The 24,562-nt window shown below is 31.0% G+C and overlaps 3 protein-coding genes and 2 long non-coding RNA genes across 6 annotated transcripts; 2 read left to right on the top strand and 3 right to left on the bottom strand.

The window, feature by feature from the left end:
* Positions 1–18: 18 nt before the first annotated feature.
* On the bottom strand, positions 19–3,391 carry TAF1C-like (TATA box-binding protein-associated factor RNA polymerase I subunit C-like). Of its 2 annotated transcripts, none has more exons than XM_015335468.2 (11): positions 2,918–3,391; positions 2,719–2,820; positions 2,512–2,645; positions 2,340–2,430; positions 2,138–2,257; positions 1,756–1,954; positions 1,551–1,686; positions 1,242–1,462; positions 912–1,174; positions 652–825; positions 19–561 (listed from the first exon to the last, which is right to left on the bottom strand). In XM_015335468.2, the coding sequence occupies exons 1-11, from the start codon at positions 3,159–3,161 to the stop codon at positions 161–163; spliced, it is 2,085 nt and encodes a 694-aa protein (XP_015190954.1). In that variant the 5' UTR covers positions 3,162–3,391; the 3' UTR covers positions 19–160. The 2 variants fall into 2 exon arrangements, with proteins under 2 accessions (XP_015190954.1, XP_015190955.1); XM_015335469.2 differs by having other exon boundaries at positions 2,910–3,058.
* A 371-nt stretch (positions 3,392–3,762) lies between these two features.
* On the bottom strand, positions 3,763–9,155 carry LOC107074209 (uncharacterized). The gene is made up of 7 exons (XM_015335442.2): positions 8,997–9,155; positions 7,869–8,173; positions 7,381–7,783; positions 6,970–7,296; positions 6,480–6,882; positions 5,283–5,925; positions 3,763–4,839 (listed from the first exon to the last, which is right to left on the bottom strand). The coding sequence occupies exons 3-7, from the start codon at positions 7,705–7,707 to the stop codon at positions 4,779–4,781; spliced, it is 1,761 nt and encodes a 586-aa protein (XP_015190928.1). The 5' UTR covers positions 7,708–7,783; positions 7,869–8,173; positions 8,997–9,155; the 3' UTR covers positions 3,763–4,778.
* A 1,113-nt stretch (positions 9,156–10,268) lies between these two features.
* Positions 10,269–19,840, top strand: LOC149030941 (uncharacterized). Its single transcript, XM_089177382.1, has 5 exons — positions 10,269–10,412; positions 11,153–12,123; positions 12,202–12,294; positions 12,388–12,435; positions 16,934–19,840. The coding sequence occupies exons 2-5, from the start codon at positions 12,039–12,041 to the stop codon at positions 17,071–17,073; spliced, it is 366 nt and encodes a 121-aa protein (XP_089033508.1). The 5' UTR covers positions 10,269–10,412; positions 11,153–12,038; the 3' UTR covers positions 17,074–19,840.
* Positions 12,444–16,441, top strand: LOC149030942 (uncharacterized). The gene is made up of 2 exons (XR_016178229.1): positions 12,444–14,119; positions 16,065–16,441. It is a non-coding gene; the product is annotated as an uncharacterized LOC149030942 (long non-coding RNA).
* Positions 17,634–21,804, bottom strand: LOC149030940 (uncharacterized). The gene is made up of 2 exons (XR_016178230.1): positions 20,437–21,804; positions 17,634–19,945 (listed from the first exon to the last, which is right to left on the bottom strand). It is a non-coding gene; the product is annotated as an uncharacterized LOC149030940 (long non-coding RNA).
* Between the last annotated feature and the right edge of the window lie 2,758 nt (positions 21,805–24,562).

Genomic DNA, 24,562 nt, shown 5'->3' with positions numbered 1-24,562 from the left:
TTTCGCGAATATACCATATAAAAATATTAACGAATATATATTGTATAGAAAATGTTCAAAAATATGTACAGTTTACAAATTATAATACATTATCATTATGATGTAACAGCATATTGATGAAATATAAACTTTATATTATAACAATATTTAAACAACAACATTACTTTGCACTCTTTTTTCTTCTTTTGATTGATTTCGTTCTGACTTTAGGTAAAAATGGTTCTTCTGTATTATCAACATCATTTAAATGTCTACTATTTGGATTTTGAGATACACTTATTAACTCCTGCGTATTGTCTGGTGTACCCATATATTCCGTTTCTTCTGGAGCAGATGAAGCAGCTTTATCATTATTCATCTCTAACCAATTTAAAACTTTTTGATGAGGAGTTGCTGACAACGAAATGGAAACTTGTTCAGATATTCCCCATACAGCTAAAAGTTCTGGCGCCAAAATATCCTCATAAGAGTTTAATTCTTCAATAGATTTTCTCCAACTTTGGTCAAAAGTATCATCCAATTCTTCGTGTTGGTCTAATTGTAAATGCCTATTTTTAAAACCTAAAATTCAATTTCGCAAAGTTTAGATATATATACACATATATTCCATTGATCAAATTCCTACTGATAATAAATAATTTATTAACTTACTTTTATATACGTGTTTCATATCACATTGACTTGTCATAGTAAGAGGTGCAATTGGATTATCTTGTGTCATTAATGCATGTTCCCAAGCATTTAATGCAGAAATTGCTCTGACTTTGATTTCAGAATTTTTGTCAAGTATATCTTCGTGAGTAATACATTGATAAAATACATCACCTATAAATTATATTTGAACACATTAAAACAAAATTTATATTTCCAAATACAAAACAGCATTTCTCTTTAAAAATATTATCTCATACCTATAGAGGTTTGTACAAAGAAGAATACATCTCCTTTTTGATTAGTTACTAATGTAGAACCAGCTTTACATAACTCTAATCTATTTTTCATATAAGGATCTAAACATAAACCTTGCAATTGCGCATCATTCAATGTTTCCTTTATACTTGGTAAAGTTTTTGGTAAATGATAAGAATGAGGACTCTCATAAGTCCATGTGTTTAAAATCATTGAACTTTCTGCAGCCAATGGACTTGATAAAACAAGGATTTCCTCTTTATTCCTACAAATAAATGCTTAATAATTGTCAAGTTGCCATAATACAATGTGATATTGTTATTATTACTAACCGATTGATAGTAGAAAGTAAAAGAGGAGTACTTCGAAATTGATGTGTCCACTTCTGGGTTACGCATTTTTTTGGAGAACGATTATCACATAAAAAAAGATTGTGATATGTACCTATGTATCTACATGAGTTATGTCTACTAGCTTTTTCTACTGATAAACTTTCACATTGTTCCAAAAATTGCTTAGGACAAAGCGATAATGATGGTTGATCAAAAGGTGTCTACGAAATATAAAATTTTTGGCATATACATAAATTCAAGTTAATAATTCTAAGCTGAAAGATTTATTAAATTATTTATTAGAATTACCCTAGTGTCAAGATAATGAAGGCAGCATCTGTCAATAAATACCAATACATGTGCATCTAGTAATTGATATTTAATACTTCCCCAACAATCGTCCAGAACTTTAGAATGAACTACTTTATGACTTGTAACATATTTTCTATCAAATATATAAAAAAAAATTATATTTTAATAAATTATGTATTATTTAATTCCGATATGCACTTACTTTTTATTAACGTTCCATAAAGATACTGTGCGATTTACATCTACTGTACAGAAATAATCTTCACTATATGGGCACACTTCTCCACTAACATATGGTAGTGTTGAAGTTTGTTTATGGAATTCATATAATTCTACTTTATTTTCTCCTAAAATAAGCTTATACAGTATACAATGATTCTTGTATCTACCTAAAATTATACCTAAGAGAAAGAAACAAAAAAAAAAGAATTTTAATTTAGAGTAAATTTTACTCTAATTAATTATAGAAACATAATATATTTTATATTTATTATATATTATATATTATATTATATTTATTATTATATTTTATATTATAAATTAACGTATCACTTTTTTAAATTACGAATTTATATTTTGCATACATTTGTCACCAATAATGTTAGGCCTCAGTTCATATAATGTACCATCAAGATTAAGTTTATCAGACTTTTGCAATATTGGTTTCCATAATGCATTTTCCATAGGCATTAATGGAGAAGCAACTGAAATCATTTACATATACTTCAAAATAAAGAATCAAATTCTTTATATGTTACAAAAATATAACTTGTGCAAAAGTTGTACCTAATTCCCCTACATAAGGATAGATTAAAATAGTTTGATCACCATATGTAACATTAGTTAAACTTCCTCCTGTATAGTACCAGTTGTAATCCTATTATTATAGAAAATATCATAAGAATTTTTGACATATAAATTTAAATAATTTAATATATTTTGTTAATAATATATTTACCCCTTTTAAATAAGGGTCAGGATCTAATTCAACAAGTTCAGCTATTTCTGCAACATATCTAGGTAATACAGTACTATTTAAGTTATCACTATTTTTGAACCATTTTACTCCCTTTTTAGAAATAGGTCCAAAATCTATAAGATATGAATATATAAATATTTAAATCTAATATATTAATAATAAAAATATATTGTCAATTCTATATACCATTTTTATGTTTTTCATAATAATCTAAAATTCTATTTATGTCACTTTTCATATAGGATTTAACTGTAACAGGTTCCAAAGTAGGATCTTCTTCGTGTAATACTAAATTTCAAAAACATAATAACAATTGACAAATACAATTCTAATAAGATATATATATGTATAGGATTAAATATAACATATTTCATTACAACGTTACCAGTACGTGGTAATTTAGCTGGAGGTAATAATGGTTTTGGTAAATCATGTTCGTAAGGAAATTTTTGATATAATTGCTTAATATAATTCAAATCCCGATCATCAGTACCAAATGATGTATTTAAATTATATCCTGGTACCATATGATGATCATATTTTTGTAAATATCCTGATTTTAATCTTTCCTGTAAATATCTTTCAGCACGTTGAAATGTTTTGGAGATCAAATCACTTCTTTCAGCCATTGTGTTTACAATGCTTTTAGGTTATATAGTTCTAATTATGTTAGTTTCATCACAATAATATTTATTAAAAAGATCTATTTCATTTATCTTGATAATATCCTCAATTCCTTCACTAATTTTAAATAACGAATAAAAAATGTCGTCTTTATTCTTTAACTTGAAATTATTTGATCTCTGATTAAAACTATTACACTGTGCAGTTGACACGTGCTTCTAATTACGCATGCGTATTAACCATTCTTTTTATGGCAACTAATAGAACGGTATTCCTCAACCCGGTAATCCGCAAAACGCTTATATAAATTTATTAATATTTATATTTTCTTAACCTTTCACATTTAGACTAATTTTACTAAACTTATCTTTCTATCTAAAAATTTCTTTGGGCTGTTGGTAATTTTATTCATAGAATTTATAGAAAATAAATTAAGAAAAATTATTTTAATATTATTCTTTGGTTTTCTTCAAATTTTGTTTTATCATTCTTTAAATAAAAAAAAATAAATAAATAAATGTACCAAAGTAATTATATTTTATTATAAAAATATTACAATTATAAATCTAGTCTATAATAAAAAACGCACTCAATTAAAAAACATAATTTGAGCTTTGCAATGCTTTTATTTGGTTACTCCCTTTGCGTACATTATTTCGCATTGAGAATACATATTCTTCTGGTTTTCGCCAGCATCATTCATAAGTTACACTATTCTTTCTTTCATTTTATCTTCGTAGCTCTTACAGAAGTATAATCATTCTTCAATAACACTTTTTGCATAGTTTGCAATACATTCAACAATGTATGCATATTTTCGTAATTCACTTTCGCATATGTACATTCTTCGTTATCAGATTTCTTCGTAGGGAGTACAGGAAAAGCATAGGATAAAGGGACATTTGGAGCATAAGGAGATTAATCTTCGGGAGAGTTAAATTATAATTAGGGAAAATACCATTAAGATAATTCATTAATAATTATAGAAAACAACAAGAAAATAGAACAGCACTTTTACGCCTTTATATCCAGTTTTGATGTGCAGTATTTGTATAAGTACTCCACTGTTATTTTTTCTTTTTCTCTGGTATTTTTTTCTCTTTGTAATTTTTTTCAATTTTCCAATTGTATATAACATATCTATCTTCATATCAAATAAACACACAAGAGCTGCATAGTGGATGAGAAATAAAACTGTTCACTAAAGTGACTATCGAAATCAAGAAGCTAATTTTCATTCAAAATTCACATTAAATGATAAAGAGACAAGCTACAAATGAAAACTTGAAAATTGCTACATCTCTTTTTTTTATCATCTTCAAACGCGGTGTAAGATATACGTTTTTTTTTTGCTTTTGTTCCTTTTCTTTTTATTCGTCATAGGGTTAATAATTATCTAAATGAACATTTAATATTCATTTCACCATTCTCTTTCGTTTAACACTTCTTTCAATTAATTGACAATGGAATAATCGTGCCTTCTTGGATACATGCATAACAAATTCCACATGCCAAGAGGTTCCATTGTCTCACACTTCTATTTTTGTCTTTATCTTGAAAAAAGTATATCTAAATTTGAAGTCTCCAGTCGTGTAACATATAAGCAGCTTGTATTATCCAGTTCACAAGGTAAAAGGACGTAAAACCGTCAGTGGCTGGCATCCTATGCTGCTACTGTGTCTTCTACCAGAAAAAATTATATTATGAAACCAATCAGTAAAGCATATTTACGTACATATTATAAAGGTAAATAAAGTATCAATTTCATTACATTAATTACTAACATATACCATATTCAGTTAAGCCTCTCTCTTTTCTAATACAGAAAAAGGAGTACACCATCAGAACAATAATGTGTGATCTTTCCAGATTCATAACTTATTTTATTATTACGTACCTGCCCTTAAACTTTATAGAGAAGGGAGGGCTAGCTGAATAAGGGTATAGAAAGTGCAACAAAAAATTACAAGAAGATACCCAGTCAATAATTTTACATATCCAGGTTTCTTAAATATTAGTTTGAGATTATTGTAATGTTCGTAGATACAACATAATATATGTTGATTAAATATTTGAGTTTGCTACATGTATATAATATTTAAAATAAATATTAAAAATTAAATTACCTTTTACGATCGTTATGCAAAGGTACATTATTTTGTACCCAGCCCAGCTGACTCAAAGAAAAGTAATCTTTTTCCGTCTTTTCTTGTTCATGAGCAATGGTCTCTTCTTCACTTTCGACCGGAGAAAAGTGAAAATGATCCTGTTCGGAGATAATTTTGCGTTTTATCGGAGACCGAATAGGCTCGGTTTGAACGCATTTGTCGCTTTGACGCACCCGGAATTTCAACGTTAAATTCGAAGATGTAGAAGGAATTGGCGAGTTACTTTCCCGATATTCCATGTAAGGACTCTCTCCACCAGGTAGATATAACAAATTTCCTGACTCAGACCTTCTATATGCAACTCTTTCTAATGCATTATTTACTGGAAAAGTAGTTCCATCAGCCCAATTACCATCGTCCTTTATAGGACGAAAATGTGTTCTAGCTGAAGTGAGTAAATCTTCGTCTGGTTCAGGAAGGCTATGTACCTTCAGATTTGAACGTGTTTCTTTGCGTGTTCCAATGGGAGTTTTACGTGGTGCAACTGGAAAGAAACAACTACCTGTCTGAGGACTATGACTCAAGGTAGTCAAATTGCTGCCAAGTCCTTTCCAACACCAAGGTCCATCCATAACCGTATCTGACCAGTTTACATTGCCTTCTATAATTATTTGTAAAAATAAATATATGTCTGAAGTAATTTTGCTAAATATTGTAGGGGAGTTTTAAGTGTCGAAAAGAGTAAATATAAATAAGTAAATAGGCATAGTTGTGTGTGTAAGTCCGTATGACTTTAGAAGGTTCTCGAGCGATATCGATGCTTTGTTTACAAGATCGAGTTGAACGTTAGGAAAATTCGAGAACGATTTGAAGGATGGTTCAACCCCCAGGGATGCAGGATGGGGGTGTGAACATATAAGGAAAAGGCTGTCACGCGTGGTTGTTACGTGTGGAGAACCGAAAGACGAGAGCGAGTGACAAAAGTGATACGATACGAGTGATTTAGAGAATGATTAGTGAATGATTGGCGAGTGTGAGAGATTGCGAATGGTTATTGTGTATTGATTATAATAGATAGAGATTTGAATAAAGAAATATCTTCTATATCTTAAGTAGTACTGGCAACACAGGGAAATTAGATATCCTTAGCCGGATACAGAGCGATTGATTTCCCTAAAATATTTTAAGCGTTTTTTAATTTTTCTAATATCTTACCTGATTTATTCTTATTACTACACTCCTCTGCATAATCTTCGATGCTGATTAAATCGAGATCCCATGGAATAAGCGGTGAGTCAATAACACGTTTCTGATGTGGTGTATCAGCAACATGACCATTATCTGCAGTGGATAAAGTAAAAGTTGTATCGGTAGTATCTGTCGGCCAAAGGGGTCCAGAAGGAATAGAAAGAGTAGGTGCTGCCCAGATAGAAGCTGTATCTTGTGCATTGCCAGGTCCTGAATTCCAAAGTGCTTCTAAACTTTCATCAAATTTTGCTTGCAACTGTGCTAATCTCAATTGATCTAATTCTAATTCACGCTCTTTTTCTCTCTCTCTTTCCATAGATTTAGCGAATCCAAAGCTCTCTTTATCTTCTCTTCTTTGAGTCTCAATGGTCTAAAAAGAAATATTTTATTGCTAGCATAAATATGAATGAATGAAAAAATTATCAATAAAAAAGATAATAATAAATAGCAGACATACAATTGGCATTTTTGTATTCTTATTCCAAGCCTTATTGTTGTTCTTATTATTGTTATAATTGATACTATTATCTGTATTGTTATTGTTATTATTGTTCCTAAAGGTCTTATCCTTTTTTTGAGAAGATGTTTTGAGGCTTGTAGATTGTAAGGCAGGAAATTCTGCGTAGTATCTGAGAGTCCTGTCGCGTGAAGTAAGAAATTCCAAATTTGTTTTAGATTCCCTATCTAATTTTGTGGATTCTTCTTTTTCATCGTGTGAACCTCCTCCTTCCAAATCTCTTAATTTCGTGCACAATTCATCAACTAAAGTTTCTACACCGCATTTCTAAATAAGAGTTAATTGCTTTTTGAAAAAAATATTCTTTTCTGTTTTGGTACATACTCTAATGAATAATAAAATTTATCTTACGTTCTCGGCAGCACTTTTAAGACATTGCACAACAGCTTGTCTTTGCTCCCTCTCTCCTTGCGATGGCAATTTTGCTTTAGGCCGGGTTTGAACGCGACGTCCTATATTCTTATAAACGCTTACTGCCTCTTCTGGAGGACTTAGGGCCGAGTCGGGGCGGCGCAATAGGCTGAGCACAAAACGCGAGTACGCAACCGGGTCAATCCCCAATGCGTCCAAGCGTGTCTCAAGCCACTGGCGCAACTCCTCCTCGGCCCTTGTACCAAAGATCTTGTCACCTCCAGGGGACGCCGCTATCCCGACCAAATGCAATGCCGGATTCCTCATTCCCTTTTAATAAATTTCCACCTAGTCTCAGGAACTCTCACAAACTCCACTGCCACCAGGGTAATCATCTTTTTCCCTATAAAAAATAATTTAAGATCCATTTATTTATTATTATATAATAAAAAATAAAATATAAAATTGTATAACTCTCTGGGACTTACTTATTTACAGTGCAATATTACAATTTAATATTATTGTCCTTTAATATTTTAATTCTATTTAATCCACCACCTTGTGACTATCACGTTTACCATATATTTGTTTTTTTGTCTCTTCTTGCTCTTAATTTCAAGAATTCAGTTACAAGTTTCTTCTTCGCAATTAATAAGAACGTTCCTTTTAGTCTTAGTTGTGTGTTGATTAAATGTTATTCGGTTCTTGTACAGAGGTGGTGGATTTCTTGATAAGGCGAGGCTGGCAGGTCTTAGCGAAGGATAACAAATATAGTCTCCTTCCCATTTTGACACTGAAAGTTAAACTTCCTTTACTGTTGACAAATTTTAATAATTATTATTATTAAATTTTATCACATTGGGACAAATCACGATTTTTAATAATAAATTCACAAAATTAAGTTTAATTCCACAAGAAAAATACACAATAATACAACATACCTAACATTTCTACATTTAATGGTTATGTATTATAATATATACGCACATGTGTGCGTATGAGTATATATATACATATATACATATATATACATATATAATATATTAGAAAAATCATGTAATTATCTAGTTTCTGTGGTTAATTGTGAGATTGATAATTTTACTCCAACACTGTTGGAATAATTTTTTATAACTTTTAAGCTAATCTATATATAATGACAAAAGATCTACATATTATTTTTATGAATTTTAAACATTAAAAACATACTCATTAGATATAGTTACAAATTTTGAAGATATCCGTTGAAACACATAGACGAAATGAAAGTACGAGAAATGGATAAAGAGATTTGTGGTATTAAGTAGTTGAATTACTAAGAAGATGTCTCTCGTAATGCTAGAAAGATATTAAGAATCTGAATTTAAGCAAATAATGGACTAATATATACATGTATGTATTGTTGGCAGAGACATTGGTCGGGTAATGCAAATAACCTTGCTGATTGCGCTATGCATTTTCCCTGAGTCATAGGTGCGCCAAGAACAGTGTTCGGTGTGTATGACATTACGAAATAAAATAAACGATTGCACGTAACTACTTAGAAACACTGTACAACGTGTAATTGAATACTTTATAAACAATAAGTAATAAAAATAATTGAAAAATCTTGGACATACCTGCATGCCTCGAGAGATGATTTTCACCCCGGCCTCTTCTACACACCCCACTTGGTGAAAAACATGGCGGGCTACTAAACTTCAACCTCCCCTTTCCTTTCCCTTCCTGTATACCGTATCTAGGAACTGGTCAAGTGCTGCTACCACGGAAGTAAGCACAATATATTCTCTGACTGACTAACAATTGACCAATACTCCTTTTCAAAAACTTTTACTTATTAACAATATTTTATTTTGTTTTTATTAATATAAAATTGCAAAATATTCTATTTCATTATTTATAAAATACCTCTAACTGAGTTATTCTTTTTAGTGTAAAATTTATTTAATCAACAGTTAACAAACTACAAAATAAAAATTTGTATTTCAGTAATGTGATCAATTGTTGCTTTCCTTCATTTTTTAATAATAATTTACACATAACCATCTGTGGGTATGTTAGGCCCACGTAAACTAGGGGAAATGGAGTGACTATATTCACCACGTGTACGTATGGACAACTCTTTATTAAGCACCTTTATTAGGCACGCTATCATGCTCTCGCGATAGTCGAACACATCTAAAAGTTTAGGCAAATCGTTGCGATAACTCTAGACTTTAGTCTTATGAGACCAACTTCATTCGAATGAATGCACATACGCAGAATAAGATTGGTTGGAATCAGAAAAATGCACTCAGTAAAAGAAATTTAAAGAATAAATATAAACAAGATTTATTTATTAAAATTATTATAATTTTAAAGAAAGCTTTAAAAAAAAATATAATAAATATAACAAAACCTTTAAAATAAAAATTCTTTTTTATTCCATATAATAAAAAGTTGTATTCTAATTATAAAAATAAGAAAATAAGTAAATCAACTTAATAACAAAAAAAAACCAGAAAAATTTAAACTGCTATTATTTTAAACTATAAAGAAAACAAAAATTTCTAGATAAATTTTAAGGACAAAAAAAAGATTACCAAAAATCCATTCCTGGTAACTTTTATTTTATTTACTTACGAGACTATCAACTAATCGATTATAATTATTCATGAAAATAGTTGTTAAATCTTGATTATAAATATAAGAAAAGAATAATTAAAAAATATTCAATTTACCGTAAGATGTTAAAATATTGGTAGATGTAGAATTTATCGTGATCGTTGATTGGTACGTTTGAAAACTCGATTCCATGCAATACTCGAAAGTTACTATCGAAAGTATGAGGAATTAGGTTACCCTGAAGGTAGCCGACCGTAATATAAAAACGATCTTAGTGTCATCTGGTGTCCAGTCTGGCCTAATCGTGTTCGGTCGTGTCGTGATCGGATGAAACAATTCTTTGTCACTCTTTGATCTTTTCAAGATTTTTCATCAAATATCGATAGATTTGACATTTAAATTTCTATTATTTAATATGCCGAATCGTAAAGGTAATGTCAGTGATTTTTTTTAAGTGTGAGAAATTGTTCAATTTCAACATTTTACTTTGCGTTTTTACCGATTGTTACTTCGTTTTTCTTCTCCTTTGAAGAAGCCCAATGTTGGAAATGATGTGTTTCTTTTCGTTAGTTTGTTCATCCCAAAAAATGTGTTAATATCGTTATATACAAATCGACAATTTTTCTTGGAAAGTTATTTTCAGAATAATTATTTGTATTTTGAAAGGAACGATCAGAGCACTGTGTTTTGCAATTCATTCTAAAAAAGTTTATGCTTTGCGGTTTTGTGAGCATGTGTAAATATAACCGCTATGTGATTAATATAATGTGTTTCTTAATTCATGTTTTAATGTTTTCATCGCAAATAAAAATATGATAAGATTACTTTAATACGTTATTCATACACATTATACTACTTAATCATACATATACAGTTTGTTCAGTTATAGTGATTTAGTTTCTTTACAAGTTTAAGTTATACTAACATTTTCCTCTAGGAGACTAATATAAAATGTTAAAAATAGGAAAGATGGTGATGTTCATGTTAAAGAATATGCATTAAGTTGTGTTGTTTCTTTTTTGACATAACGTGCGTAAATATTCACAAGATCAAAACTGACTTTAGTAAACTGACAAATTTAATTAATTATCTTGAGAGTACTATTGAAGATTTTAATTAATCTGTTTTGATATCTATATTTGTTTTAAATGATCTATTTTGCTTGTTTCAGATAGTACTATTTTTGAAGCTCAAGAGATACCTTAGATATGAAACAATCTGAGATTGTTACAAGAAGGGATATAATATCGGAGATAAATGAAAAATATTGTTGGAAAAAGTGCAAAGAATGATAAACTTGTGATTAAGTGTGGTTTATATGGACAGTCAATGTGTTGTTGTAATATATCTGAATATCTATGGTATGAATTTCCATTTTAAAATTAATTCTGCATTGATATAAATATGACTCACTTAACTTGGAAGTAATATAAAATGATGGTAATCTGACAGTGACATAATCCATTAAAAATCAAATTGAGCCGATTCAGGTATCAAAGTCTCAGGAATCAAATAATGATATATTGAAAAAAATGTTGAAACATTTACGAGTAATCTTCTACATAATGCCAAATTTGCTTTGAAGCATTGAAGTGGAATTAAATTTGAGAAAGAAAGTTAATGAAATGTTTTTATATTGAAAGAAATGTTATAATACGTCAAAGAGGATGTGTAGAGCCCATAAGAAATTATGTTTTGTGATGATAGTATTGAACAAAATCATTTGTGTTTGTTTACCATATGTGACTGACACGAGATTCAATGTTAATATATTTTCCTATGGAAAAATCATTTCTTAATGCGTTTGCATCTATTACAAATTGGGTAATGCTTTGATTAGAAGCAAAAGAAGAAACCCGCTCTTGTTATATGGATAGTTGAAATATAGCAAGAATTTCTATTCGGTAAAGAATTGTGGAGGCTTATTTTGTTTACCAACTTTAAAATCTGTTAAACTATTAAGACAATATCGATGGCTGTAATAATTTAGTTTTCAGACAGCGTAGTAGTAGGCAATTCAATTTTCAGACACGAAAGGTACATAGAAGGAAATCCTAATGCTGAAAGGAGGCTTACCACCGTATCTCGACACTCGTAATGAGGATGATTCGTTTTATATGACACTCAGCAATGGACCTCATAGTAAGAGGAGATACATTTTCAATTTATTTTAGTCTTTAGGTTGTTTTTAACTCAACTAATTTATTGTATTGATTACAGCTTATGTAGCTGAGTCTACTAATACAGAACCTGAAAACTATATTCACAATTTCGAAGATGTATATTTTATAACACCAATTTTGTGTAAACACTGTACGTAGTACAAATATATTATAATATTACATGGTAGTACAAATAAAATTATATTAATCGTGTAATTACAATCTTATTTATATTACGTTTTAGGTGAAGATTATATTTGGGGTTCAGGAAAGGTTGGGGTGGCGTGTAAGGGTAAGTAACGTTTTTTATTTTGCATAAAATTAAATAATGAAAAGAACGAAAGTAGATGTACTGAGTTTCGTTCGTGTCAGTGTCAAGATATTTTAATATAAAAGTTTACAAATATGGCTGTCACGACGAAAAAGATAAGGAAGGTATGATGAAGACGAACTTACCATACATGGTATATTTTTTATACCTACAAAAGTTTCGATCGTTCAGCCACGTTAATAAGGTTAAAATTTCAATGAATGATTCGCAATATGCATCATATATATATATATATATATATATATATATATATATATATGACATATATGATTATGTATTACATACCATATATAACATTGTATACCGAATAATCTCTTAAGTATATATTACGGTTAATATATTACTATGGACATTGTATAGGATGCCCAGAGGGTGTTGGTCAATCTATAAAATATACTTCAGTTGGCTGTGTTTAAATCACGGAGGGGTGGTGAAGCCTTTTTAATCACATAAGTGAAACAAATCATGGAAATTTAAAAATTTGTACACAATGTCATCAATAAGTTTCGGTCAATCATTAAAATATTCTTTAGTGGGGTGTATTAGAGTATGTATCTATATTACCTCCTTCTGCCCTTAGAACGTGGAAGTTAGAAAGATTAAGTTTGTATAGTCAGGTAGTTGAGAAAGCGCGTGCACAGTATGAAAAGTGAAGATCATTTCATAATCCTATGAGCAAAATCTATAGTTTGTACTTTAAACACGCCTCACACTGAAACATTTTATAAATTAACCGAAACTTGTTAATGACATTGTGTGTACACACTTTTAAATTTGTTTAATGTACAATGAACACAAAATCACTTCGTTCCACCCCCTTTGTGCTGTAAACACAACCAACTGAAGCACATTTTGTAAATTGGCCAGGCAATGCATGAAATACATACTCAATATATTTGTTACCCAATTTTAGAAGACAATCTATAGAATGTCCGGAATTTATACATTAACTGTAACATATGCATCACGATGAAGAAGGCAATCTTGTGAGAAGTTATAAAAGTGCATTCGCATTTTACTAATTTAGAGATTTTGTTGTTCTCTACATTATCGACGGTCTTAACGTTTCACGCCGACAATGCATAAGCTAGTACTCTGTGCATTTAATTCGGAGATCAGGATATAAGGTATACGATTGGTAATTGTGATTGATTCTACAGAAGATGATTTAGGGGACAGCACCATAGTATAGTAACATACATAGCCGTATCATTTTCGAGTGGCGCTCTATCGCGAGGAAGCACCTCTTACCCCGCGTATCTTTTTAACTCGGCTCGACAGTTTCTTTTCTAAAAGACCCCTCCCGTTCCTCTCTTCCTTAATCCCTTCCTCGGGCACTGGCATCGTACGATTCAGGGCCGTATCTTTGTTCATCGACATTTCCGTACGACCTCGACAAAATTTTAATCCGATCTCCCTCACCTTTCCTCCTCCTCCTCCTTATTTTCTTTTTCTTATTCTTTTTATTCCTCACGTACGCACCGTTATTTCGCACCGATTTTCTCTCTGTGCTCCTCTGAACAATCTTGAACTCAGTAGCAGCCTTTTCACGACAGCTAGTATGATGGAAACGATTGCAATTTATATTTAAAGATCGGTAAACGACCTTGATTAACTAAAGTGGCAGGAAAGAAAGCGAAAAGAGGTAAGACTAAAAAACTCGATTATCATCCCATTGGCGTACGTCAGTCTCTTTCGACTAGATGTAAGATCATTCTCTTTTGTATTGTGACATAAGAGAAGGAGAAAGAGAGAGAGAGAGAGAGAGAGAGAAAGAAGGATCGTATCGAATTTCTGATCCATTTGATTTTACCCACGTTTTATGCGCGTATACTTATGTTGGTTGGTATGACCGTGACGGTAGCGGTGGCGGTGGCGGTGGCGGTGGCGGTGGCGGTGGCGGTGGCCTACGAAACGCTAAAGTCGCGACAATCTAGATGCAACTTCGCTTACGCGCGTAATGTCCGTTTTATACGGTCTAAGCGTTTCACTCTCTCCGAGTAAGGCGCGCGTGCGCTCGCACTCCTAAGTCCACGAGTACACGAGATCTCTGTAAAATATATATATACAGTTAATGCGATCGCTCAAGATTTCTCTTTTTTCTAAAATCTAGGTAATTTCTTCTTTAATATTTGATAACAAACGGATAAAGATACATACTTGATATATGTATAATGTTTCATAAAGTTTTCGACTCAATATTTTTCTATAATAATTTTGTATTTTTTCATACAGTATAAATACAACAGAAAAGAATAGGCTGAAAACTTTTCAATTCACTTTTTTATTAGCAGTTTATAAAAGGCAAATAGATTATATTTTAGAATATTTTCCAAATGTTTCTACTAAAGTATACGTTTGATTGATCATTAATTTTTTATAATTGGAAACAAAAAGATATTTCATAATTATGCTTTATAATAAAATGTATATCATTTTATCAATTTTCTTTATTTTTCTTTTGTTGAGTTAATCGATTTAGCAAATGAACCAATACATATAATTTATACAGAACATACTGATAATGGTATTATTGATATTATAAAGTACAAATCTTTTTTTCATATTATTAACAAGAGTATGACGATAAAGCGAAAAATCGATTGTATATATTTATGATTATTATTCTTTCCAATTCTATGTGATCTGTAACATTTTTTAAATTAAATCTAAAAAAATATATAAAATTAGCAATGTATATTACTTTATTTTTATTAAAAAGTATTAACAAAGGTTTTATTGAATTTACATTTTATTATTGTTGGACGTACAAAATTCCTGAAAATTTCTCGTCTCTCAAGAATTTTAACGTGACCCCCTCGGAAAGGTCGCGACCTATAGTTTGCGCATCATTGGCATAGATTACAGAATTACATTGGTTACATTCGAACCACATTAAGTATGAGAAACGAATATACAATGGTATAGATATTTGTGTATTATAAATAAATATATTTTTTGAATTAAATTTATGAAAAGAAAAAAAAGCTTCATATAAAATTAAAATCATTAATTAGAAAAAAGAATTATAACTTAAAAAAAATTAGTACGAAATAATAAAAGAAGTAAAAAAAGAAAAAAGAAATTATAAAAGTAGAGTAACAAGTGTGGCAACAAAAAAAAAGCAACGAATGTAAGTAATAAATTTTAAATATAATGCAAAAATCAAACAATAATAATACTGAAGTATAAAAAGAAGAAAAAAATTTAATAAAATCAGCTGAATAAATATAATTAATAATTAAAAAAAAATATATATAAATGTATGTCAGAAGAGCATTTTTCGAGTTCATTACCAATGATTTTGATCGATTCGTAATTATCGAAAAAAAAAGAAGTTTCAATTTAAACACTTTAATGTATATACATATACGTATATTCGATGTTTTGCTATTGGTATGCTTCGAGAAGTAGCTCGCGAATTATCGATCTGTCTGAATACCTCTTTCTCTCCCCCCTTTTCTCTCTCTTTTCTCTTTCTCTCTCTTTCTCTTTTCCGTATATTTTTGGCTCGGAGAAAAAAAATTTCGCGTCTATATCGCAAAATTCAAAAGGACAGGGTCCTAAAATATGTCCCCCTTCGCGTTCAGAGCGGTTATTCGACGAAGGAATTCCGTTGACACCAGCTGGGATTTATGTTGAAGCAGCTGATCGCAATTTGGCAGACCATGCGTGGTGAACGACTCACACGATTTGCGAGGAAAATTTGTACAAGTAACAGCGCAACGAAGAAGAATTTGTTTGAAAAGCTTCCTAAAAAAAAAAAAAAAAAAAAAAAAAATATAATGAATAAGTTGTTATATTACGCCTTTGCTTCGATTTATTAATCGTGCCGGCGCGATATCGAATTTTAATGTTCGATTCGATCATCGGCTAACAAAGTATTTCGCAAGTCACATGTATTAATAGATAGTAGAATCGTATATTTAACTCGAATTGGGAATTAATTTAGAAGAACTTCACGTTTTTTGTGTGTTTCTACTTCTTTCCTTTTCATTTTATTCCTTTCCTCCTTCCTATCGTCTTTTCGTCTTTTCTCGTGTTTTTTTTTAATTTATTTTTGTATAATGAAAATATATAAATAAATGCAAAATGTCCTTATATTTAAATAGAAAGAGAGTAATATATTTGACACAAATCCTAATCACACTAATTGATGGGAGATGTATGTATATCATCGAGTATGTGTGTGTGTATATGCTTTTTTTTTTTTTTTTTTCATTTTGTCGTGTCTCATTCCTATCCTACGAGTTTTACTCTGAAAGATAGATCGATCGCTTCGTAAAATTAAAGCCGTACGTTATTCGAGATCGATGTTCTCTATCGAAATCGTTCGATACTTTGTAACTCATTCGACGAAGGTATATGGCTTGTGTCAATTCTTTTCGCTATTGTGACTCGTCGATAAATTTTTATTATCTAGTACGATGCGAAACATTTCGTTTATATGAATTTGCAGGAGAAAGAAATAAAGAAAGAAAGAGAGCAAGACAGAGAGAGAGAGAGAAAATGGAGGATAGAATTGGAAAAACGGATTGCAGTAGAGAAGGGAAGTTCGATCGAACGAGGGATTTCTCTTTCGCGGAACGTCGATCGTAAAAGAGTTAATAGCTAAGATTTTCGTAGACATAAATTCAAGAGAGATAGAGAGAAAGAAATAAAGAAAGAAAGAAAGAAAGAAAGAGAGAAAAAGGAGAATAATCGGGAAGCGTTTTAAAGGCTAGCGCTGTTTCGTTCATTTCGTTCGTTTCTCTCGTCAACCGTAAACCGAGAGAAAACGATGAGACATCCAGTCGTTTCGAAGGACAATCGAACGGGGTCAAAAGTCCTCCTGTTGCTACGTGAAACGAACGAAGCCATGGAAACGAGCTTGTCGCGCAAGCGCTCCGTTCTTCCGTCGTTTTTCCCTTTTTCCCCCCTTTTCTCCCCCTTTTTACCTTTTTTTCTTTCCATTTCCGGCAGTAACAACCTCCTCCTGTATTTCTCTCTTTCTCTCTTTCTTGTTTTATAAACAAGTATTCTTTATTTAATTGTATCGACGAATAAGTTGTTATTATTTATAGTAAAAAGATATTAATTTTTCTTAACTTCCCTTTTTTTCATTTGCTTCTTGTTTTATTTGTATACATACGACGAAGTCGTTTTTCTTTTGAAATAAATTTTCCTTTTCTCTCTCTCTTTCTCTCTCTTTTGGTATTCTCTCTTTACTATTTTTATAAGTTCAACGATTCTTGACTACCATATTCAAATCAAACTTAATTCTCGTTATTGCAACGTTATTTAATAGATACAAAGGTTTTATCTAAAAACATTCTTTAAATTATTTTTTTTTTTCATTGGGAAGAGCAATTTCTTGAAGTTTTCATTTGCAATTTTGTTGCATCTTTTCGTTTGACTTCGATTCGCTCGTTTAGATAGCCTTTTGGCATATGGGTGACGAAGACGTCGCTCTTAATCGACCAACTACATATACACACGACCGACCTCGAACCGTTTTTTCCATGCCGGTCCTAACATAAGATCAATGCACTTATCCTCACTCAAATATACCGACACTCGATAATACGTGCCAATGAGAAAAGTAACTCGTCTGTGTAAAATCACCTCCCCGTTCTTCAGTTTTTGAATTGTCTTTTAAACAAAAGAGAGTTCATCGTATCTTTAATGTGTCTTGTAGACGACAATAAATTCATTTAAATATTGAGCAATCAATCTTACTTTTAGCCTCTTATATTATTTATCATATCTTTTTAGAGTTCTGTCATATTCCATTTAAGAACTTTTTAAAATATGTTTGCAAATCATTCTTTTAATTTATACCAAAAATTTCGTTTATTTCTAAAAATTGTATATAACAATAAAGCCACTCATATGCCAAATTGATTGATACAACTAAATAAACGGTAAAGAAAATTAAATAAAGTAATATACATTGTTTTATAATTCATTATTGAAAAGTCACCAAAATTTTTCTCATTTAGTGGTTATAAACCTAATAATTAGGGATATTTATTTGTAATATGAAAAAATAAGTATTACTCAAGTGGTTTGATATATTAAAATATAAAAAAAAAAAATTCGAAATAAACTTAAAAATTTCTTAGAATATTTTCATAAATAAAATATTTGTAATTTTGGGTTAATTTTAAGTTCATTCTCATATTGTATATAAAAAATTGTTCGTGAAAGTTCGGAGTCAGTAGATGTACGGTGTTCGCGGCCTTAATCAAGCAATTTCGAATGTACGACCTCGAACCCCTCTTTCTAGCCCCCGTTAATAATGAGCGAATCCGCGCGATGTACTTTAGCCCTCGGAACGGAAGCCTCATCGGTACGAAAGTCTCGTGTGGTGGTTCATACGGTATTTCGTTAAAATCAGATAATGCAAACATAAGAAGGAAAGATACTCCGATCGATATAATCTCTGGTGGTTGAACGAAAGTAACAGGTTCCTTGAGAAGAAATTGAACAAAGAATATTTTCTATCTCTTTTTCTCTAATATTTTACAGATTGTTCTTATATTCCTTTACTTTCTGATCAACTATCATGTTTTCTTCATCTTTTCATATGAAAATATGAAAATATTAATCTTCTCATTTCTAAATACATTTAACACGTCACCGATGGCCTGAACTTTCCATTTACTGCGCGTCAGTCACCGATGACTGATACCCAATTGTTCTTTGATACTAATGTAAGTAACGCGCCTAGCCTAATAAGGATTTCCTTAAGAATTCGATAAATTATAATTTACTACCATTTTTGGATAGATTGAAACAATTGATAATCACGAAAATGATCTACATCGTCTCGGGGATCACCGGTGACCTCATCATAAATAATGCAGTAAACACAATTGTACAACTGTAAAAAAATTTCAACAAAATATACATCCCATAATAAAAAATTCATATAGGCGTAGCAGGCAAATCATATGAAAAGTGTTCTCTAGTCAACGTGTTAAATACATTTTAATACATCTAATTACATGATAACACGTTTTAATGTGTAAAAGTTTGTTTCATTTGAAATTACGTAAATATTTATTTTGTTGAATTATTAATGTCTTCAAAATATTTACATTTTCAATGAAATTATTCAAAATAACTGCGTTAGATATGTTATATATACTATATATTTTAAAGTCTATAATGATTTATGCAATATTTTACTGGCACCTAACGCGTTTGGCAATTAGAAACTTCTGACGCAAAATTTAGCTGTAGATATATCATGGCCAAAGGAAAGCATCGAATATTGGTACAAAGGAAGTAACGAAAGCTCCATAAAGGAACACTATGAGTCGGTATCGCAATATCTATAGATGCATTAAAGAGGACGTTTCCTTCAAGAAGAAATAGCTTCTCTTTGGCGAGCGTTGAACGTTTACCGGCAAAGTTTTCTTCTTTTTGGTCAAGAAACTCAGAAAGTCGTTTTCATCGATAGGAAGCTCATTGGCCAATGGATGAACTTAAAAGAAAAATAATTTCTTTCTGAGAAAACTTCTAATCGATTCCGTTAACAAGTTGAATAGTATTTATGCGATAATGTGTTATATGCATTATTACAAAGAGGTTTTCATTTTTGTTTAATTTTTAATGCTCTCATAATATCCTACTGTTATATTCAACGATGGTAAATTATGAAAGGTTAAGAATAAAATTAAGATGAGAAAGTTAATTAAAATTAAAACTTATTTACAATTTTATTCAGAAATAATAAAAATGATTTCAACCGTTAAATATATAAATTTAAAAAGGAAATTGTATTTTCATATTTAACAATTCTTCTATATCTTTATTGACAAATAAGATGCACCGACATATACCTATTCTTATAAGTCGTAAATTTTATTTACATCTGCTAAATGTCTGGAAAACTTATCCTTAGTGTGCTTGTGTGTATGTGTGTGTGTAGTGTGTGTGTAGTGTGTGTATGGTGTGTATATAATGTGTACTTACAAACGTACACACAAATTCGTATTTGTAGGTGCGAAGGTAACTTGCTTCGCGCTATCGTGTTCTTCCACGCACGCGTACACTCGTAAGTCTTGCATACGTGCATCGGCGCACGTATATCAGGTCGGTCGATTATACTAAAATTAACTCTTCTACTTCGAGTGAACGCGTACCATCTTTCCTTTTGCACCTTTGCGAGTTCAATTTCACATTGCAAATTTTGGACTTGTACTTTTCGGTCTCTCATTTTTCGATTTCCTTACTGAAAGGACTATCCGATAAACTGAAAACGAGGGGAAGAGGGAATGAGGAGGGAAAGATAGATAGATAGAGAGAGAGAGAGAGAGAGAGAGAGAGAGAGAAAAACGGGTTCGCTTTGAATTATCGGCCTCGACTCGTCTCCCCCTCTTTCTTTCCTCTCTCTCTCTCTCTCTCTTTCTCCCCCTTACTCGTTATAAACCTCTGACCCTCTTACGACTGTCCGTGCGACGTCTCATCGTTACATATCGCGCTATGGTTTTTTATCATTTGCATTGCGTACAGTGAGAAACAGTAATAGCATCTGGTTAGAAGTGCTTCTTTATACTTATAATTTTTTTGTTATTTTCAGTTTATTCAAGCTCTCCTCCTTCTTCTTATTTTATCTTACGGCAAACAGTATCATTGTTTGTGCGTATAACCGATAAGAAGTTTTATAAGTTAATACCGTTATTCGGAAATATCTTTTAAATCTCTACAATTTCAATGCATTATAATAATGTTTAGAAATAAAGAGTTTCTTTTTTTGTTCGATGATTTCACGTAATGTAATGGAAATGTTAAATTAATGTTAATTTCGAACTATAGTTTTGTAATGTCAAAAGGACATTTACACGTGTTCTATATAATACGTTGAAAAGAAATTTAAATAAAAATGTAAGAATTAGTCTTAGTCATGCTATTATTTTTTTTTACCATATATATAAATATTTCTATACTGTACGTACTTGCATATGTAGTATTATGTACATTGACATGATATTCGATTGATGTTAAGTAGGAGATTGTGTTGAACGTTTGTTCATTCGTTTAGTCAATTGTTCGTAAAAGTTCGAGTCGTAACCGATCGATGATTTCCTCTCGTTTGATCGAGAGCTTTTTCTCTCGAGGATATATACCGAAACATTTTCGTGTCGTACACGGGCTCCTCTTCGACTAGTCCGCCTTTACAGCTGCCGTTCATCTCGACGGCTTCTCCTCGTTGTCTTTACTTTTTTGTGAGAATTATGTGCAGAAAGACTCGCGTCAAGTTCACAACGCGACTGAAACATTATCGTCGACATTGTCTAATTCTTCTTATTACGACGTTTTACTAATAACAGTAGAGTAGAGGTAACATATTTATATTATATATATATATCTATATACGTTTCGGAGAACATTAATATGGATAGGTAGAGAAAACGAAATATTTCTATAGGATAATAAAATTAATATATAAAAAGAGAAAACAAATAATAATGGAGTTATAAATTATTATAAATGATATGTATGCCGTCAATTATTACAGTAGACTAATTGTAAGTTAAAATTGATTTAATTACTTATTTTATAATATATATCATTGTAATATTTAATAACTTGTAGTTAGTCCAATGTTATAATTGTCGGCACACATACATAGAAGAAGAATAAAAAAAAATATATTTGTTATACTTTTTAAATGTGTATATAATTTATTAAAAGGCAAAGTATTTAAAAGGAAACAATATATCTATAAATATATCACCTGTTGGTATACCAGAAATATACATAAAAGAAAGAAGTAGTAAATATATAGTACAATTTAATATTATATATAGAATAATTTAAATTGAATAATAATAAAATATAAGAGTGAGTGAGATATATAGAGAGCGATGGAAGAAGGAAGGACCGGGATGCATTCGATGGAGCTGCATTGATTCGCAGATGTATAGGCCTCCCCAAGCTCGGTGCGGAGGTCATGGGTAATGGAGTGCATCGTCACGTTGCTATGGGAAATTCGGGATTTCCCAGTTGGAAGACAGAAGGGAGCGTTGAGTATGAGAATAGCTTACATGTGATTTCCTACTCTGATATAGTTTTTGTCTATTAGCGGCTACGAGTGGTGCTTTTGTGGATTTCGCTTTACGAGATTAAGATTACTTCATAAATTTTATCCATTTCATGGTGAGACTTCTACGTCAAAAATATGAAAAAAATTCGGATTTGAATAAATTTTTCTGTATTTGTTCTTTACAACCATTGATTGTAAAGTTCGATCAAAATCATTGATAAAATATAAATTTAGTTGAATTTTAATTCATTTTTATACATATGAGTAACACGAAACGAAGTTAATTGCATAATAAGAATATGAAGCCGAACGTATCATTGGCATGTTCGCTGTATTTAATCTCTAGCTGAAGCATCTGGACTACTTGTGCAAATACTTATACACCCCGAGCAATCGTACAAAATTCGTATTGTTAGCTAAAATTCAAGTTCGTTTTAAAATCGGTCGTAAAGCAGCGAATATAACGTGAACGTTCTATATTACATATGTATGAATACATGTAAAGGTTATTATTCTGTGTTTTAATCACCGTAACAATGGACACGATAATGATTGGAAAGTTAACTAACAATAAATGGAGAAAGTTAAACGGATGCTCGAGTTTCGATTTTATTTTTCACGAATACCGATCGATATCATAATGCATTTTTTATATGACTCGTTTATTACATATTTCGAAAATGTCAAGAGGCTATACCTTTTTTTTTGACATATTAAAAAATTATTATTCTAATTTATACAAACAGATCAAACATTTGTTTAAATGAAAATTTAATATAAACTTATTTTAATATCATAATAGTAGATTTCTTTAGAATTATAGAAAAATTGTTCACAAACGTTTAAAGATATGATAATTACCAACTTGTTCTCCCTTTTTCTCTTCTTTATTTCTTTTGCGATATGGAAAAGCTTGAAATTTTTGTTCTCAATGATACAGTGCAGATATGACGTTAACGTTACAGAGGGAGACAAAGATAAGGTTTGCGACGTTGTTGAAGGACGGAAAAAGGAAGGAGAAGTGGAATCGAGGCGACAATGTTTCTTTTGTAATTCCCCCCTTCTATACGTGCGTGCACGTGTTCGGGCGTGACGAGAACGATCAATCGATCGATAGATCGAGCAATCGATCCGAACATAGAATCAACAATTCCCGAATGATCGTCGTTCGATCATTTGTTCGAGACGACGACGACGACGAGGAAGAGCTGTTATACGACGTTGTTTCCTTTTTTGTCTTTCCGAACACGATCGTGAACGTAGATGTGCAATCTCGCGTATGTATGTATATATATATATATATACATATATATACATATATATACATATCATATACATATACATATACATATTCTTTCGATACAAAAATAAAATTCAAAATGCGTCAACGCAATCGCCTTCATATATAGCATGTCTCTTCGATAGAGGAGAAGAGGACACGCTCCTGAATTGCGATTATGTTTCTCGACTTTTGGTTTATTTCTCATTGATAACCAGTTTTTATAGGATAATTTATGTACCCACTTACTAGTAAAATTTATTAGGAAACATAAAAAAAATTCTTTATCGAAAGAATGTGAGAGAGAAATTTTATTTTATATTTATAGTAATAAAAAGCTCGGTCGGGGGACCAATCTTGAAGATGAAAATCTCATATTTTGCATACATTCAAAGGTCGCGCAGGGTTATATAGTAATATTGATTGAGTATAAGATAGAAACGGTGCTTTAAAATAATATATGTAAATGTGCAAATGAAAAACTTGGAAATGGAAATGGAAGGGTTATCCTACCATTTGGTATTATTGCTTTTCACCGTACGAAAAGTATCTACTCTCTTGGTGTAAAGAGAGGGAGAGAAGCAATAGACGAAAGTATCGGGTGGAGAAAGATACGAGCCTTTAAACCGCTTCTCGCTAACCGCTTTCTCTGTCTTTTCGTGGATCTATAAAAGTAGCAGCTTCTCGTTGCTATACTTTCTGCATGTGAAGAGTATTCTTTATATACCAGATCGTACCGTTCAAGTAGCGGAGAAAAGCTATTACGACATAAT

The sequence above is a fragment of the Polistes dominula genome, unplaced genomic scaffold, assembly GCF_049000335.1.
Source record: "Polistes dominula isolate Pdom_NZ unplaced genomic scaffold, Pdom_raw_medaka contig_20, whole genome shotgun sequence".
Lineage (NCBI taxonomy): Eukaryota > Metazoa > Arthropoda > Insecta > Hymenoptera > Vespidae > Polistes > Polistes dominula.
The sequence above is the reverse complement of the archived record's forward strand: the minus strand, read 5'-3'. Positions and strand labels throughout refer to the sequence as shown.

Bases quoted from the DNA above. Each gene is read 5' to 3' on its own strand.
- LOC107074209 (XM_015335442.2), bottom strand. From the start codon at position 7,707: ATGAGGAATCCGGCATTGCATTTGGTCGGGATAGCGGCGTCCCCTGGA. The intron at 7,297-7,380 runs GTAAGATAAATT...ACTCTTATTTAG, and splicing joins TTAAAAGTGCTGCCGAGAAC to AAATGCGGTGTAGAAACTTT. The intron at 4,840-5,282 runs GTAATTTAATTT...TTTTTCTGGTAG, and splicing joins TTGCATAACGATCGTAAAAG to AAGACACAGTAGCAGCATAG.
- TAF1C-like (XM_015335468.2), bottom strand. From the start codon at position 3,161: ATGGCTGAAAGAAGTGATTTGATCTCCAAAACATTTCAACGTGCTGAA. The intron at 1,955-2,137 runs GTATGCAAAATA...TCTTTCTCTTAG, and splicing joins TAACATTATTGGTGACAAAT to GTATAATTTTAGGTAGATAC. The intron at 1,687-1,755 runs GTAAGTGCATAT...TATATTTGATAG, and splicing joins TTATGGAACGTTAATAAAAA to AAAATATGTTACAAGTCATA.
- LOC149030941 (XM_089177382.1), top strand. From the start codon at position 12,039: ATGCTGAAAGGAGGCTTACCACCGTATCTCGACACTCGTAATGAGGAT. The intron at 12,295-12,387 runs GTACGTAGTACA...ATTACGTTTTAG, and splicing joins ACCAATTTTGTGTAAACACT to GTGAAGATTATATTTGGGGT. The intron at 12,436-16,933 runs GTAAGTAACGTT...ATGAATTTGCAG, and splicing joins GGTTGGGGTGGCGTGTAAGG to GAGAAAGAAATAAAGAAAGA.